At 45.3% G+C, this 15,084-nt stretch overlaps 1 protein-coding gene across 10 annotated transcripts in view; it reads right to left on the reverse strand.

The window, feature by feature from the left end:
- Window positions 1-3,297: 3,297 nt before the first annotated feature.
- The window catches only part of GATA3 (GATA binding protein 3), a 72,810-nt gene continuing 61,023 nt past the window's right edge, over window positions 3,298-15,084 (reverse strand). For 7 of the 10 annotated variants that reach the window (XM_088652563.1, XM_060279208.2, XM_088652562.1 and 4 more), the window contains exons 5-6: window positions 9,333-9,458; window positions 3,298-4,680 (exon numbers count right to left, since the gene is read on the reverse strand). In XM_088652563.1, coding sequence (XP_088508689.1) covers window positions 4,396-4,680; window positions 9,333-9,458 — 411 coding nt within the window. In that variant the 3' untranslated portion in view covers window positions 3,298-4,395. The remainder of the gene's footprint in view (window positions 4,681-9,332; window positions 9,459-15,084) is intronic. The other 3 variants (XM_088652566.1, XM_088652565.1, XM_088652564.1) reach the window with 1 other exon arrangement.

Consider the following 15,084-nt stretch of genomic DNA (forward strand, 5'->3'; position numbering starts at 1 on the left):
TAAACAGAGAGATAATGACAACTGAGTACTGTACAAACTGTTGAAAAAAACAAATAAACTATTGTGCTAACTAGGAAAGTCAGCATAATTTGCCTTATTTTGCATTGTTTATTGTGCATTTTTCCCACCGCCACTTTTGCGGTGTCAGTTTTGCATCACTGATTCTGGTTTTACTAGTAACGAAAGTCTCACCCCCAACCACTGGGAATTTTATTCGGCTGTTTTTCTGACTTTCAATATTTCAGCCAGCTTTTCCCACATACTCTCTCATGCATATACTAGCAGCCATAAGGACCAGAAGCCTGATTAGTTTTTGGCCGGAGAGGGTGGGGTAATAAATGCTGCCATTCTTCAGAATATGAATTCTGCACTTCTTGGTGTTGACTCATGACAGGGCCTTCTCAGTAGTGGTCCTCCTTTTGTGCAGTGCAGGACCAGCCCAAGACATTTTGGCGCCTGAAGCCAACCACAGAATGGCACCCATCCCCCAGCCAGGGAAGGAGGGGAGAGTGAAGATCTACATTGGGAACAAGGGTGGGAAAAGACCAGCAGTGCCTCCTCTTGGGACACAGAAGGGATCAAGAAGGGACAGCAACCAGAAAATAGGAATTGCTCCTGGTAAATACAGACAGTTGGACTAATGAGGTCAAACTCTCTCTGTGATACTTGGTGCAAATGGTTGAAGTCACAGGTATGTATTGAAGTATGTTGCTGGATGATAAAAAATAATTTTTTATTTCTAATCTTTGTGTTTTCTAGGTCCGGTTCTTTAAACAAACAACAATTAAAGGAAGCCATACCATGTTGTGTTGTTCAGCCAAACTCATGCTAGCAAGCTATAGAAGCGAACATGATGGCAAGGTATAGGTTTGTGGTATGTGATCAAACCTATCCATTCTGAAGGAAATCAGCCCTGAGTGCTCATTGAAAGGACAGATCGTGAAGCTGAGGCTCCAAGACTTTGGCCACCTCATGAGAAGAGAAGACTCCCTGGAAAAGACCCTGATGTTGGGAAAGATGGAGGGCACAAGGAGAAGGGGACGACAGAGGACGAGATGGTTGGACAGTGTTTTCGAAGCTACGAACATGAGTTTGACCAAACTGCGGGAGGCAGTGGAAGACAGGAGTGCCTGGCGTGCTCTGGTCCATGGGGTCACAAAGAGTCAGACACGACTAAACAACTAAACAACAACAAATTACTTCCCTTGATCTGGACACTAGACCTCTGTTGATGCAGCCTAGAATAGCATTAGCTTTTTTTGCTGCTGCATCACACTGTCGACTCTTGTTAAGCTTGTGGTTCGCTAAGACCCCTAGATCCTTTCCACATGTACTACTGGCAAGTCAGGTATCCCCCATCTTTTACTTGTGCAGCTGGTTCTTCCTGCCTAAGTGCAGAACCTTACCTTTCTCCCTATTGAAATACATTTTGTTAGTTTGGGCCCAGTTCTCCAATCTGTTAAAGCCATCTTGAATCTCCATTCTCTCTTCTGCAGCATTAGCCACCCCTCCCAGTTTTGCGCCATCTGCATATTTGATGAGCATCCCCTCAATTCCTTCTTCCAAGTTGTTTGTAAAGATGTTGAACAACAACGGGCCCAGGACAGGACCCTGCAGCACCCCACTTGTCACTTTTTTCCAGGACGGTGAGAAAACATTAGTGAGCACTCTTTGGGTTCAGCCAACCAGCTACAAATCAGCCTAACATCTCATCCATTCCACATTTTCCATGCTTCTCCCAAAGAAAATATTGGGGAACTTTGCCGCAAGGCTTACTGAAATAAAACTCATTCGGTAGAGCATGAAACTCCTAACTTCAGGGTCGTGAGTTTGATCGCTGCGTGGGGCAAAAGATTCCTGCATTGCAGGGGGTTGTACTAGACCAGGGGTAGGCAACCTAAGGCCCGTGGGCTGGATGCGGCCCAATAGCCTTCTCAATCTGGCCCGCGGACGGTCTGGGAATCAGCATGTTTTTCCATGAGTAGCAGGCCCATCGTACCCATAGAGGCTAGTGGCGTGGGGTGCCACAGCGCCAAGTTCTGGAGGGCACCGGGCGAGAGTCCGGGGAACATCGAGCAAGCGCGCGAAGTGAGTGAGGGTGCGTGTGCCGCTCCCGCCAAGCGTCGTCTCGGTTTTTTCTCTTTTAGCCTGCAGGCGCTGAATTCTGCGGGGCACCAGAAGGCTAAGAGAGAAAAAACCGAGCCAACGCTTGGCAGGAACAGCGCACGCGCCCTTGCTCACTCGGCGCCCGCTCACTCAGTGTGCTACCTGCCATGGCCACCGTGGCACAAAGCGGCCAGCTGAGCCAGGAGGCGCCACATCTAGCCTCCGCCTCTTCCCCGCCTGAGCCGCCACCCTCCAGCCGCTGCCCCACCTCCTCCAGCCCTAAGAAAAGGTCAAAAACTCTGGGAAAGGGGGGGCGGATATGCTTAAGACGGCCCTGATGGGTAGAATGTGTCCTTTTATTTAAAATGCACCTCTGGGTTATTTGTGGGGCCTGCATGGTGTTTTTACCTGAGTAGAATGTGTGCTTTTATTAAAAATGCATCTCTGGGTTATTTGTGGAGCATAGGAATTCGTTCATTTTTTTCCTCCAAAATATAGTCTGGCCTCCTACAAGGTCTGAGAGACGGTGGACTGGCCCACGGCTGAAAAAGGTTGCTGACCCCTGGACTAGACGATCCTTGTGGCCCCTTCCGACTCTACAATTTTATGATTGTAAGATATACTACATCCACAGCATTCCCCTGATCCACCAGCTTTTAACTCTAACATTCTAACCTGCCTTGAATTTGGAGGCCCGTTTCTTACTCTTTCCCCGTATATTTGAATGGTGGTGGCGCTTCTGTTGCGACCCACCTTGGATCAGGCCATGACCCACTAGTGCAGTGTTTCTCAACCTTGTGCCTCCAGCTGTTTTCGGACTACAATTCCCATCATTCCTGACCACTGGTCTTGCTAGCTAGGGATGGTGGGAGTTGTAGTCCAAAAACAGCTGGAGGCACAAGGTTGGGAAACACTGCACTAGTGGGTTCCCACCCCACCAGTAGAAGACCAGCAGTGTAGACCATTCTGATCTAGAATGGTGGCCTAACTTGGTCTACAATAGCTTCCTATATTCCTACAATCCTTTAAACTTGTTTCAATGTTGCTGATCTTAAAATCCTGGATCCTGAGAATCCTAGGGCCCAGAACCAAATCCTTTACTGCCTTTCCACGGAAGCAGAGGCACACGGACACACATGCACACAGAGAGAACCTTTGAACATCACTCCAAAAGCATAAGCAGACAAGAAATCAACAGAATTTAATCTAGTTTATTCTCCAAAAAAAAAGAGGGGAAAAATATGAAAACAAAATCAAAAGCGCAGTTCTTAACACTAGCAGTAAGTAAAATTTGTACAACCATTCAGTCTGTATCATAGGATGAAATAAATCTACATCTCGTTTTTATTTTTATTTTGGTGCTTTGAATTATACATACAAACAACAATTACAGGAACTTGTTCACAATGCGTATAAGGCCTGGACAAACTCGCCGCAGCTACAAGCTGAATGTCACACCAACTGCCCTGAAACCCTTCATAAAAAAAACCTCCCCTATTGTTCAGAGGCCCCGTAGCCTGGAATGCATGATTTGCCTACAACTTGGATTAATTTATTTTTTAATGCGTCAAAACAACTTGAGCCAGTGAGTGAAGAAAGAGAGAGAGAAAGAGAAAGAGGGAGAGAGAAAGAGCAAAAAACGCAAGTGGCAGTTTGTCCATTTGCCGGTCCAACCTCGTTCTTCTCAGTCCATACCAGGAAAACATTCAACTCAGTATTTCATTTGCGGTGCCTTGACCAACAAGCCATTTTTCTTTCCTTTCCTTTCTTTTCTTTTTTTTTAAACAGCTAAGCAGATGTCAAGAGTGTTCTTCAAAAATGTACAGTATTTCTTACAATATAAGTTATACAGTGTTCAGCATCAATCTGCTTGTCTTTGGGGGAGCGATTGGGGGAGGAAAGGTTGGGGATTTGGGGGGAGGGCAGCCTGCCACCTCTTCTTCACAACCCTAGAAACCCAGTTCAAGAGTGGACTTGCGTCAGAATGGTTTATTCACAAATGGGACCCCAAATTTGGTGGCTGGTTGACGCAAAAGACACTTGAGAAAAGCACCTCCCCACGACATTTGCTTGGGGGGGGGGCGGGTTGGTTTCTACGCCTCCGTCCAACTTTTAAAGATTTCATTTTTCTTTCTGTGCCCTTGTCCATTCGTGTGCGGAGGGGGGAGCGCTCTCGCCTCTAAACAAGGCGAGGATTATCAACGTACCTCTCGTTCTGAGAACTTACAAATGAAAGAAAGAAAGCATCGCCGCGGAGATTTCAGTCTCTCTCTCTCTCGGGCGCGAACCTTAGCCCATGGCGGTGACCATACTGGACGGGTGATGAGGTCCGAAGGACAAGCTGGAAGGCGGGTGCATCGGGGTCGGTGTGGTGAGCATGTGACCCGAGTGGCTGAAGGGCGAAATGTGACTGATGGAGGACATATGTCTCGAGAGGGCGGCAGGGTTGAAAGAGCCGCCCTTAGGGAAATCGTCCAAGGTGTCGTGAACCTTTTTGCACTTTTTCGACTTGCTAGACATTTTTCGGTTTCGGGTCTGGATGCCTTCCTTCTTCATAGTCAGGGGTCTGTTAATCTAAACAAAAATCAATTAATCTTTTTGTGGGGCCGTTTCGTCTCCCACCCCTCTGCTCTCCCAACTCCTCCTCCTCCTCCAAAAGCTATGAGCCGGTAGGTACATAGGATGAAATGTTTAAAATGAAACTAATTCCGATCTGTCAGGATGGGATTTTTTGGGGGGTATAAGTTCCGGGTCTAATTGGGCACAATCAGCAGAAAGACCCCCAAACAGAGCAAGGCTGGAGGCCCATGTTTTGAAGTATGTGAAGGAATACATATTGCCATCTAAAGAGTAAGGAAGTAAGTCCTGTTGCACTTCTGGAATCTAAAACCGAACAGTGACACAAGCAAAAGGAGCCAAAAGCTGCAAATCTGACTTAAGAGTCACTCAAATGTAAACAGTTTAAATACATATACCCCTTATGCCATATGTTTGATTGAATGTATTTAATTGCAAAGGGGGTGAAGTCGTTCTGGAAATCTATCAATCATCGTTAATTTTCTTTTGTCCAGTCAAACCTCAGCTCCTGAATGCCTCCGTTTTGGAACATTTTGGCTCGCGAAGGCCGAAAACCCAGAAGTAAATGCTCCGGTTTTCGGGCATTTTTCGAAAGCCAAACATCTGACATGGCTTCCGCTTGAGTGCAGGAAGCTGCTGCAACCAATCAGAAGCCGTGCCTCGGTTGTCGAATGTTTCCGAAGCCGAATGGGCTTCCGGAACAGATTACGTCCAACAACCGAGATTTGACTGTATTGCTGAATCAATGAGAATTGTATTTGTCTTTTCTTCTTACCATTCCAACCCCCAACCCCTGTTTTATGCAAAATGCTCTTTTTATTATCATTGTACATTCTTTAAAACAGTGTTTCTCAACTAGTGTGCCTCCAGATGTTTTGGGACTACAACTCCCATCATTCCTGACCACTGGTCTTGCTAGCTAGGGATGATGGGAGTTGTAGTCCCAAAACATCTGGAGGCACACTGGTTGAGAAACACTGCTTTAAAATACCAAAGAAAAGATAAAGAAAACACCTCTCTCTTAAGCTTTCCACTTACCGAATCCCCAAATATACTGTTTAGTATACTCTCATCCTTTTTTCTCCCATCAACTGGGCTGACCCTCTTTCCCTGACAAACCCCTGAAAATATATTTCCCCAAACTTGTTGTGGTGATCTTCCCCCCTTTTCTACGGTACCAAGGCAGGGGAAGAGAGGACAGTTTCCTCAACAAATCAACGTGAACCTCTAACCAAAAGACCTTGTGATCTGCAGGTGGTTTGGGGCTTGTTTTTTTTTTTTTTGTAAAAAAAAGTAGGCCTGTGGTTTACTAACATCTTCCTTTCTCAACGTGGACCAAGGCAGTCTTAACTGGATGTGATCTGCTGGTAGCAAACGTCTCATTAATCGCTAAAAGGGAGCGGCTCAGCAAGAGGACATCTGCTTTGAATGCAGAAGGTCCCAAGTTCAAGCCACTTTGAGAGCCTCTGCCAGTCAGTGCAGACAATACTAAGCTAGATATAGACCAATAGTCTGATCTGGCATTGAGGCTTTTTCCTTAACTTTAGTCCTTAACTGGTGGGTTGTGCTTCGGTATGGGGGAGAATTCAATGCAGTTTGCATTTAAAGACAGAACTACCCAATTCATATGGGAGCAGAAACACAGCCCACGGCAGGTCAGACAAAGTTTGCAGGAGAGATGAAGTTGCGGCAACAGAGCCAGGAAATGAGCTGGGTTGGCATGGTTTGGCATGGTGGGAGATTATTATTAGTATTATTGCTATTATTAAATTTGTATACCCATAGATCTCAGGGGCAGCTCACAGCAGAAATATACCACTGTCACTCAATTCCAGATCCAAAAAAGGCAGCATTTTAATATCAATAAAGTCACTGTATGATTCACATAATTGAGCCGGCGGGGGGGGGGGTCTCTATTTTTCTTTTGTGCAAAAACATTTACTCACCCCAGAGAGGTGGAAGTAGAGGGGGGAACGTTTAAATTCAGAAATGAATACACGCATTAAAAGGACCACCCCGCAACCAACCCCAATGGTTTTGAAGGGGGGGTTACGTGAAAGTTGCTGAGGGCAAAAAACTTCTTTTAAAGCCTCACATAAAAGTGAGAAATTGCTTTTTTTAAAATGAAAAAAAAGTGCAAGGGACATCATACAAAGCAATTGAAAAATCTCACCCCGCTGCCCCCATCCACATTACTCTAGTGCAGGCATCCCCAAACTTCAGCCCTCCAGATGTTTTGGACTACAATTCCCATCTTCCCCGACCACTGGTCCTGTTAGCTAGGGATCATGGGAGTTGTAGGCCAAAACATCTGGAGGGCCACAGTTTGGGGATGCCTGCTCTAGTGCTAAAGCTCTGCTATTACTGCTGTCGCTATAAGACAATTCTATACAGTCATTTCCTTAAGGGTGGTGTGTTTTTGTAGCTGCCTTTACACCTAGATATGGGAGCAAAGTCTACCGGGCAGCATATTTGGGGGGTGCCACTTATACATTGTCAAAAGGGGAGAGAGAGAGGGAGCATGCACCCCCAAAGCAAAAGGGTCAAATTTGCAAGTTCGTTATTTGTTCGTTAAATTTATATCCCACCCTTCCTTCCAAAGCAGCCCAGGGCAGCAAATTATAAAGTCTGTATCTTAAACAGAAGCACAAATCGTGCAGACGTGCCCAGCTGCCAAGTGGCTGACGGGCAAAAATCTCCTTTTCTAATGCTTCTTGGTCTTTAAACCAGACTTGCTTTCAGGCAGTCCTTCGGATAAAAGACTCCCTCAAACAGAGGAATGCCCTCCGAGAGCCCTTCAAATGCGAGGCTGTCAGGTAGGGCACCCTATCAGATATATAAATAGCAAAGGTATTTTAGCATGTGAATGTAGGAAAAGACTGCCGGACCACGTCAATGGCCCATCTAGTCCACCATCCTGTTCTCAGATGCCTGTGGGAAACCCATAAGCAGGATTCCCTCCTGTGGTTCCCACCAACTGGGATTCAGAAGCATTGCTGCATCCATCCTTTTTTTTAAAGCCATCCAAGCTGGTGGGCCCTTACTGCTTCCTGTGGCAGTGAGTTCCACAGCTGAACTGTGCACTGCATGAAGCACTTCCTTTTATCCGTCGTGGATTTTCCAACACTTGGGTGTCCCCGAGTTCTAGTTTTATGAGAGGAGGAGGAAAACCTGTTCTCTGCTCACTTCCTCACCATTTTACCAATGTCTATCATGTCACCTCTCAGCACCAGTCCTTGAATAACTAAAACTGCATCCAAGGAAGGGGTTTTTAAGTAGCTTCCCTAAATAGCATGCTCAAAGGGTATGGAGTACTGGCTGGCTGCTGCAGGGAGGTGAGAGATGACGCAGGGTGGGATGGAATGTGCTAGTACAGGGCATGGCTCATTGGCCAACATTCCACCCTGGGACATTTTGTTGCAGGATGCACCTTTTCATATAAATTTCCCCAACTCTTTTTATATGAGCATTATTATTTATTTGATTTGATTTGTATTTGTATTTTAAAAACCCTTCACAGGGGCGGTTCACAGCATAAACACACAAAATACATAATAAAAACAAGGGCAAAAATGAAATGAAACAATCACCTCTCTCGCTCCCACATACACGTTGATTTAAAAGAATATCAGATGTACTATGGTCCAAAGCACAGCCAAAGCAGACTTTTTCACCCACCAGACAAAATCAGATTCACTTCTTTTGGAGAATTGCTTGTGTCACTTTCTTTCTTTCTTTCCCCCTTCCCCTTGAAGCAGAGGCACGAAAAAATGTTCCAGAGCTTTGTGAGAATATTAGGGTTGCCACCTTTCCCCCCCCCCCATTGGGCTTCTAATACTTTGGCTACCATCCGACAGAGAGAAATTTAACAAGGGCCCTTTTGCCATCTTGGGGAGACAGTGGGGTTATGAGAATACACTGCACCTGCTCATTTTCAGCTGGTCTGGCAGTTCTTTGTGTCTCAGGAGCTCAGCCGGGGGGGGGGGGATGGCAACCCTAGCAAGAATCGAGACGCAACCTGTACCCGCTGCCTTTCTAATCAGCCAATATTCATTTTGGTTAGAATAATGTATTATCTAGCCGATACCTCCATGTTGGACTACTGGACTAGGACCTAAGAAGACCTGGGTTCAAATCCCACTCACGCGTGAAACTCCCTGGGTGACCTTTTTCCAATCCCCTTTCCTCAGCCTACCCTTGCAGGGCTGTTATGAGGATAAATGGTTGGGAAGCAAATCATTTTCACTATCCCTGATCAAATTAGAGGGCAGAATTAAAATGTAATTTATTATTATTATTATTATTATTTATTATTATTATGAAGAAGCCTTCCAACCAGCATTTCGTACAATGTTCAGCCCCATTAAAAGGACTCTCAGCTTGACTACTCTTGCTTCCCTTATATGTTCAATACCATGAAGCCACCATTTACACCTGACTAGCACAGCTTCATTCAGAGTGCATTAGAGTTCGCTGAACAGCATCAGTGTGCATTGAAGTGCACTGTGTTCAACTAAAGGGGCCCCCAAGCAGGAGCTGGCGAGATAAAGCTCTGTGGTTTGCCTGTCCACGTGCAAGCCAGGAAAATATATTCTATCCTAGTTTCAACCCCAAAAAGGTATTCTTCAGAGAGTTACTGCCTCACTTACATTGTGGAGCTTGTAATACAGCCCACAGGCGTTGCACACGGGGTCTCCGTTGGCGTTCCTCCTCCACAGGGTGGTGGTGGTGGTCTGGCAATTTGCGCACGATGTTCCTGCCCTTCTTGCCGCTGACTGGGGTAGAAAAAGAAAAGACAGGCGTGTTACAAAGACGTCAAAAGGTGGACCATGGAGCATTGATGTATATCCAAATCAGTGAATAGTCAATTGCAGACATTTGCCACAATAAGTAGGACATTACAGGGATTGTTGCAGCTAGAGTAGAGTTGTGGGCATTTGCTCACGTTCTGTATACAGTATGTATTTATGCATCTTGCAGCACTGAAACAAAGTATTAAAAGGTTGACGATGACTTGGGTTGTGTTCTATCCACAGTGTATTGTATCCATAGATGTCCCATTGATTAATTGCATCAAAGTAACAACACACATCCTCTGTTTTTCACAAGCCATGCAAAATTTCCTTTTTTCCCACTGGGGCTGTTCCCTCCTACAACACCAACTAAAAATACTCAATAATTCTCCAAATACTTATTTATTTTTTACAGAAAATGGTTCCCTAAATAGGAGTCATCTAGAAAAATTTTGAATGTGTGAAAAACCCTTTGTGCATCAGTAATGGGGATTTTGGAACAGACTTGCTAGTTAATACACTTCAGAAGAAAACAAAACCATAGCACCATCTAGCTAGTCCAATCTCCCTGCCTTAAATCAGAAGCTTAATTTAAGCCTGGAGTTTTAATTTAAGTCAAGTTGATTCCCCAGAAACTGATTTTGAAAGCCAAGGATTTAAAAAAATATGTACAAGGTGGCAATAATATCACCGTACAAAGGGCCAGTGTTGTTTGTGCCCATTTTACAGGTAGGCAACTGAATTAAAGGACTTGTGTAAAGCCAGCTAGAACATTCCTGGCTGACCAGGGATTTCAAAGAGAGAATTTGGGCTCTCATTAGCCTGCCATTTACCTTGCATCAACTCTCTCTCTCAAAAAAAAAATATTGCATCACATCCCAGAAAGGAAATGACATGTAAGTGACTAGAGCCCACTGACCGCAATCCAACTTCTTGACTTGGTTCTAAAAGCTACTTTAAAGTATCAGCCTTGCATCCCCAAATTTTGTTGGATTATGATCTTTGGTTTAGCGGACTAGCACATGCACCGGGTTGTATACGGGTCTTTTGGGCAGGTGTTTAGAAAATGCGAAGAGGCCAGAATCCTATCTGAAATAAAGCAGCCATAACAGGCAGCCAGGAAACTGTAATGTTAGGGAAATCGGGCCTGTGTTTTAGGTGTTCCCATTCCACAGGAGTCTGGAGTAATTGCAGCCCAGGCTTTGCACAAAGCTTAGTTTCTTCCCTGTTTGGACTGTCCCAGTTCAGACTTCAGGGCTGGAGTGAATCATTTCAGAGAGAGAGAGAGAGAGAGAGAGAGAGAGAGAGAGAGAGAGAGCTGAGAGCTGTTAAACCCTTCTTCCTGGCACCTAGTTTTCTAGAAACCTGTTTTTTGTTGTTTTTCAGAGGCACGCCACGCGCCACATCCTTTAACACACACACCCCATGTCTACATTGTGAAGAAAGAAGTCTGTTAAGTGCCTTTCATCCCTGAGCAATAGCCACGCTGCCTGAGGTCGATGAGGGTTGGACTAGATGAACCTTTGGGGTCCCTGTCCCTTCCAACTCCATGATTCGATGTCTCTGTGAAAGGCCACCCTAGTTATAGGACGGTGTGCAAGGATATGGAATCATCTCCCCGTCCCCAGAACCTGGAGATGGAGGGAGGCATTAATCCCAAAGCAACTGCTTTGCCCCCAGACCAGACAGACCCTCCAAGTGCCCCTCTTTTCCAGGGGCAGTCCTGGATTAACATAAGCCATCCCAGTTGCTGATTTGGAATGTCCCGCTTCTCCTTAGGATGTTCCTATTTTCATCGGAGAAATGTTGGGAGGGTATGGAGTTCTGCAACTCCTGAGCCATCGGGCAGCCCTGGATAGGGAAGTTTTTAATGTTTTTATATACATTGGAAGCTGCTCAGAGTGGCTGGGGCAACCCAGTCAGATGGGTGGGGTATAAATATTATTATTATTATGCATTATCCCTATTTTCATCAGAGAAATGTTGGAGGGTATGGAGTTAGCGTTCGCCTGTGCCACTGTTGTGAAGGAATCCACCTTCCCATCCTGGGGGAACAGAATCCCCATTGTTGATTTTAAGAGGCACTGCCTCATTTTTAAAGAAAGTTATACGGAGAGCCTGTGTCCCTTAGGAGAGGAGCAAGGCAAAAATCATGTCCCCGCTGTGTCGCATCAAATAGCAAAAAAGAGGAAAAAGCCAGCGTATTCCACAGTGTGGAATATCAAATCATTAAGCTGTCATGCTGAAATTATTGTAACGGCTTAGCAATCTTTCGCAACGGGGAAGAGCCTTGTTGTTTTCGCATGCGGGGATTGGAAATATAAAGCATATATTCATACTCCAAGAGATTCCTGCATCATAAATGGAAAAGAATAGGCAGTTTTGCCAAAGAATGAATCATAGAGGCATCTTTGCCAAAAGTAATTCTTAAAGTCCTTTGTGTACGTGATTGGCTGGGTGAAGGTTGGTTGTTCCAATAAGAGGATATCAAAAGGCTTGCAGTGCAAAGGATGCGTCGTCTTAACGCCACAGTCATAAACCCATAAGTCACACCGAATTTTTAAAAAACCTCCTGTGTTGTGAGTTTAAGGCTACAGCAAAGTACAGTAGCTGCTTTCGGTGGGGATGTCATAGAATTCTATAACATTGCATTGGTGATGTTGGTGCAACTGATGTTCATTATAGATCAGGTGAACTGAACTCTCTGCATGGCCCACTAAGGCAAAATTAACACCATCAGCAATGTAAGGAGACTAGAGATGGAGAAATAAGAATGGAAGAACCTACTGGGACCAACCACAAGGACCAACCATAAGTCTACAGGAAGACCGCAAGCAGAATCTGTTCAAGTCTGCACAGAAATTCACATTCATTTTGCACATATTTTTCCTAATATGTATAATTTTGGGGTGTCCGTCCTATCCATTTTGCATGCAATTTCTTTTCGTCTTTGTGGGCCCTTTTCCTTAACCTGCACATTTTGGGGCTGAAAAGCTGCACCGCAAAACTCAGACAAGTGTGTATTTAGAGGATCTGCAGCGTTTTCAGTTCAGGCATTTTGTGCGTTTGCATACAAAATACGTGAACACATTTCTTACCCGACCCTAACAGGAGCCCACCGGGGCTCAATAACTCTTCTGCTTTGCTATCTATGGGGCAGATTGGGGAGAGAGATTTGAAGCACCTGGATAGACAATCATGCATGGTTAATGGTCCCCTAACAGACAGCCTTTCACCAGGTCAGACTAACCCATGATTCTGGTACCCTAACTGACATGGCAGCAGGTCTCCAGAAAAGACTCTTCTCAAACCCTGATCCTTTTAACTGAAGATACCAGGAACAGAGACTGTCCCCCATTGCCCCCCACTGCCACTGAATTCCATCCCCTCTTCCAAACACTTTTTTTTCCTAGGGAAAAACCCATACAGGTTTGCTGTAAACAAAAGCTCAAAAACACCCACAAACATGGACTGATGTTGTTGTTGTTGTTCTACATGATAGAAAAGCAGTCTCCCAAATAAGGTTCCCTTGGCTCCAGCCGCAATTATACCATGACTAACAAACTCCGTCAGTCCATACGGAGAGACTTTATACCATATCAGGCCAACAGTCCATCCAGAAACCTATTTCACAGAAGCTTTCGCAACTCCCCTCCCCTGCAACATTTAGTCTTACTCTTAACTAGCAATGCCAGGGGATTGAACCTGGTCTGCAAAATATCATGTGTGCTGTGCTTTTTGTATTGCACTGTGGGTTAAACCACAGAGCCTAGGGCTTGCTGATCAGAAGGTTGGCGGTTCGAATCCCTGCCACGGGGTGAGCTGCCGTTGCTCGGTCCCAGCTCCTGCCAACCTAGCAGTTCGAAAGCACGCCACAGTGCAAGTACGGTAGATAAATAGGTACCGTTCTGGCGGGAAGGTAAACGGTGTTTCCGTGTGCTGCTCTGGTTTGCCAGAAGCGGCTTAGTCATGCTGGCCACATGACCCGGAAGCTGTACGCCGGCTCCCTCGGCCAGTAAAGTGAGATGAGCGCCGCAACCCCAGAGTTGCCTACGACTGAACCTAATGGTAATGGACCTCTTTTACTCCCGTAAAAGAGAATTATCTGGGTAATCCTTTACGGTCACATTCATTCTCATACTAAGTATGCCATAGAATAGGACCCCGTCTTTTGTGCTCAATTACAGTTTAATGGCTGGGTAGTTTGTTTCTGCAGCTGGTGTCCAGCTGACACAGGGTTTCCCAAACTTTTTGGGACTACAGTTCCCATAATCCCTGACCACTGGTCCTGCTAGCTAGGGTTCATGGGAGTTGTGGTCCAACAACAGCTGGAGACCCAGGTCTGCGCTTTAAAGTGCAATGTCAGAGTACTTTTTTAAAAAATCACTTTTTATCGCTGATTCAGAGCAAATGGAAATAGGCAGGAAACCTGAATTGGTGTTTGTTCCGATACCGCATTAAAGAGCAGGTTTTTGGATCGAAAGGACCAGGGGTAAAAGAAAAAGAGGGGAAGAAACCTGCTCTGACAAAGCATTTTAAAGCGTAGACCTGTCCCTAAAAAGTTTGGGGCAAAAGGTAAGTAAGTGGATGAGCCTCCAGTGAAATCAATGGACTTGAGTCCAATGACTGCATAAATCTGCATAAATCTCACCAGGCAAGCAGAGCAAAGGAAAGTCTGCCAAGGACAGTCAATGGATGTGTTCTGTGCTCCCAAAAAGAAACCCCACCAGAATTCTGTGCAACAGTAGTGCAATTTATGCACAAAGGAAAACTGAATTCTACAAGCAGAATGCATGCTGTAACTTTGCCCATCTGCAGTTACTGTATTTCTTCTGCTTGTGCTGGGAGGTTACAGACTAGGAACACAGGAAACGCCTGCTGGATCAGGCCAATGGCCCACCTAGCTCAGCATCATCTTCTCACAGTGGCCAACCAAATCCCTGTAGGCAGCCCCTAAGCAAGAGATAAAACACTCTGCCCACCTGCAACTCCCAGGAACTGCATAGGGTTGGGGAAAATGTGTATAGACAGAGAGTTCTCTGCCGACATCCTCCTACACCCACACACAAATATACAATTGATGGCAATTCTGTGTACCAACCTCTGCCTGCTGAATTTTCACCAAATCACTGTGGCCCACACACTTATAAAGCCTAGACTTGTAGCCCGAGGGACTAGGAATCTGCTTATTGTTCAATATGAGAGTTTGGGAATACTGAACTCTATTCCATTTACCAAAAATTCACACTCCTAGAGCACTATCAATCTTGGAGTATGCTTAGCTCCACTGAGGATATCAGAAAATGACAAAACAAACAACAACAACAACAACAACAACAACAACAACCCCCAAATTCACAGCCATGGGTACCTTGAAAACATTTCACACTTCCAGTTTGGCCCATGGCCATCCAAGTCAAATTTGAGCTTTAAGGCCATGCTTAAGATCAATACTGAAATCAGTGGGAACAAAATATATTTAACTTGAACTGCACCGAGTCCTTGGCATCTGTAGACATTGGCTTTAAGGACTGATGCACACCAGAGTTCTGTAGCAAAGCCTATTTAAGATAAGTTATCTCTGCCACACCTTGGGGATGTGGCAACA

This window comes from Zootoca vivipara, chromosome 9 (genome assembly GCF_965207765.1).
Source record: "Zootoca vivipara chromosome 9, rZooViv2.hap1.1, whole genome shotgun sequence".
NCBI lineage: Eukaryota > Metazoa > Chordata > Lepidosauria > Squamata > Lacertidae > Zootoca > Zootoca vivipara.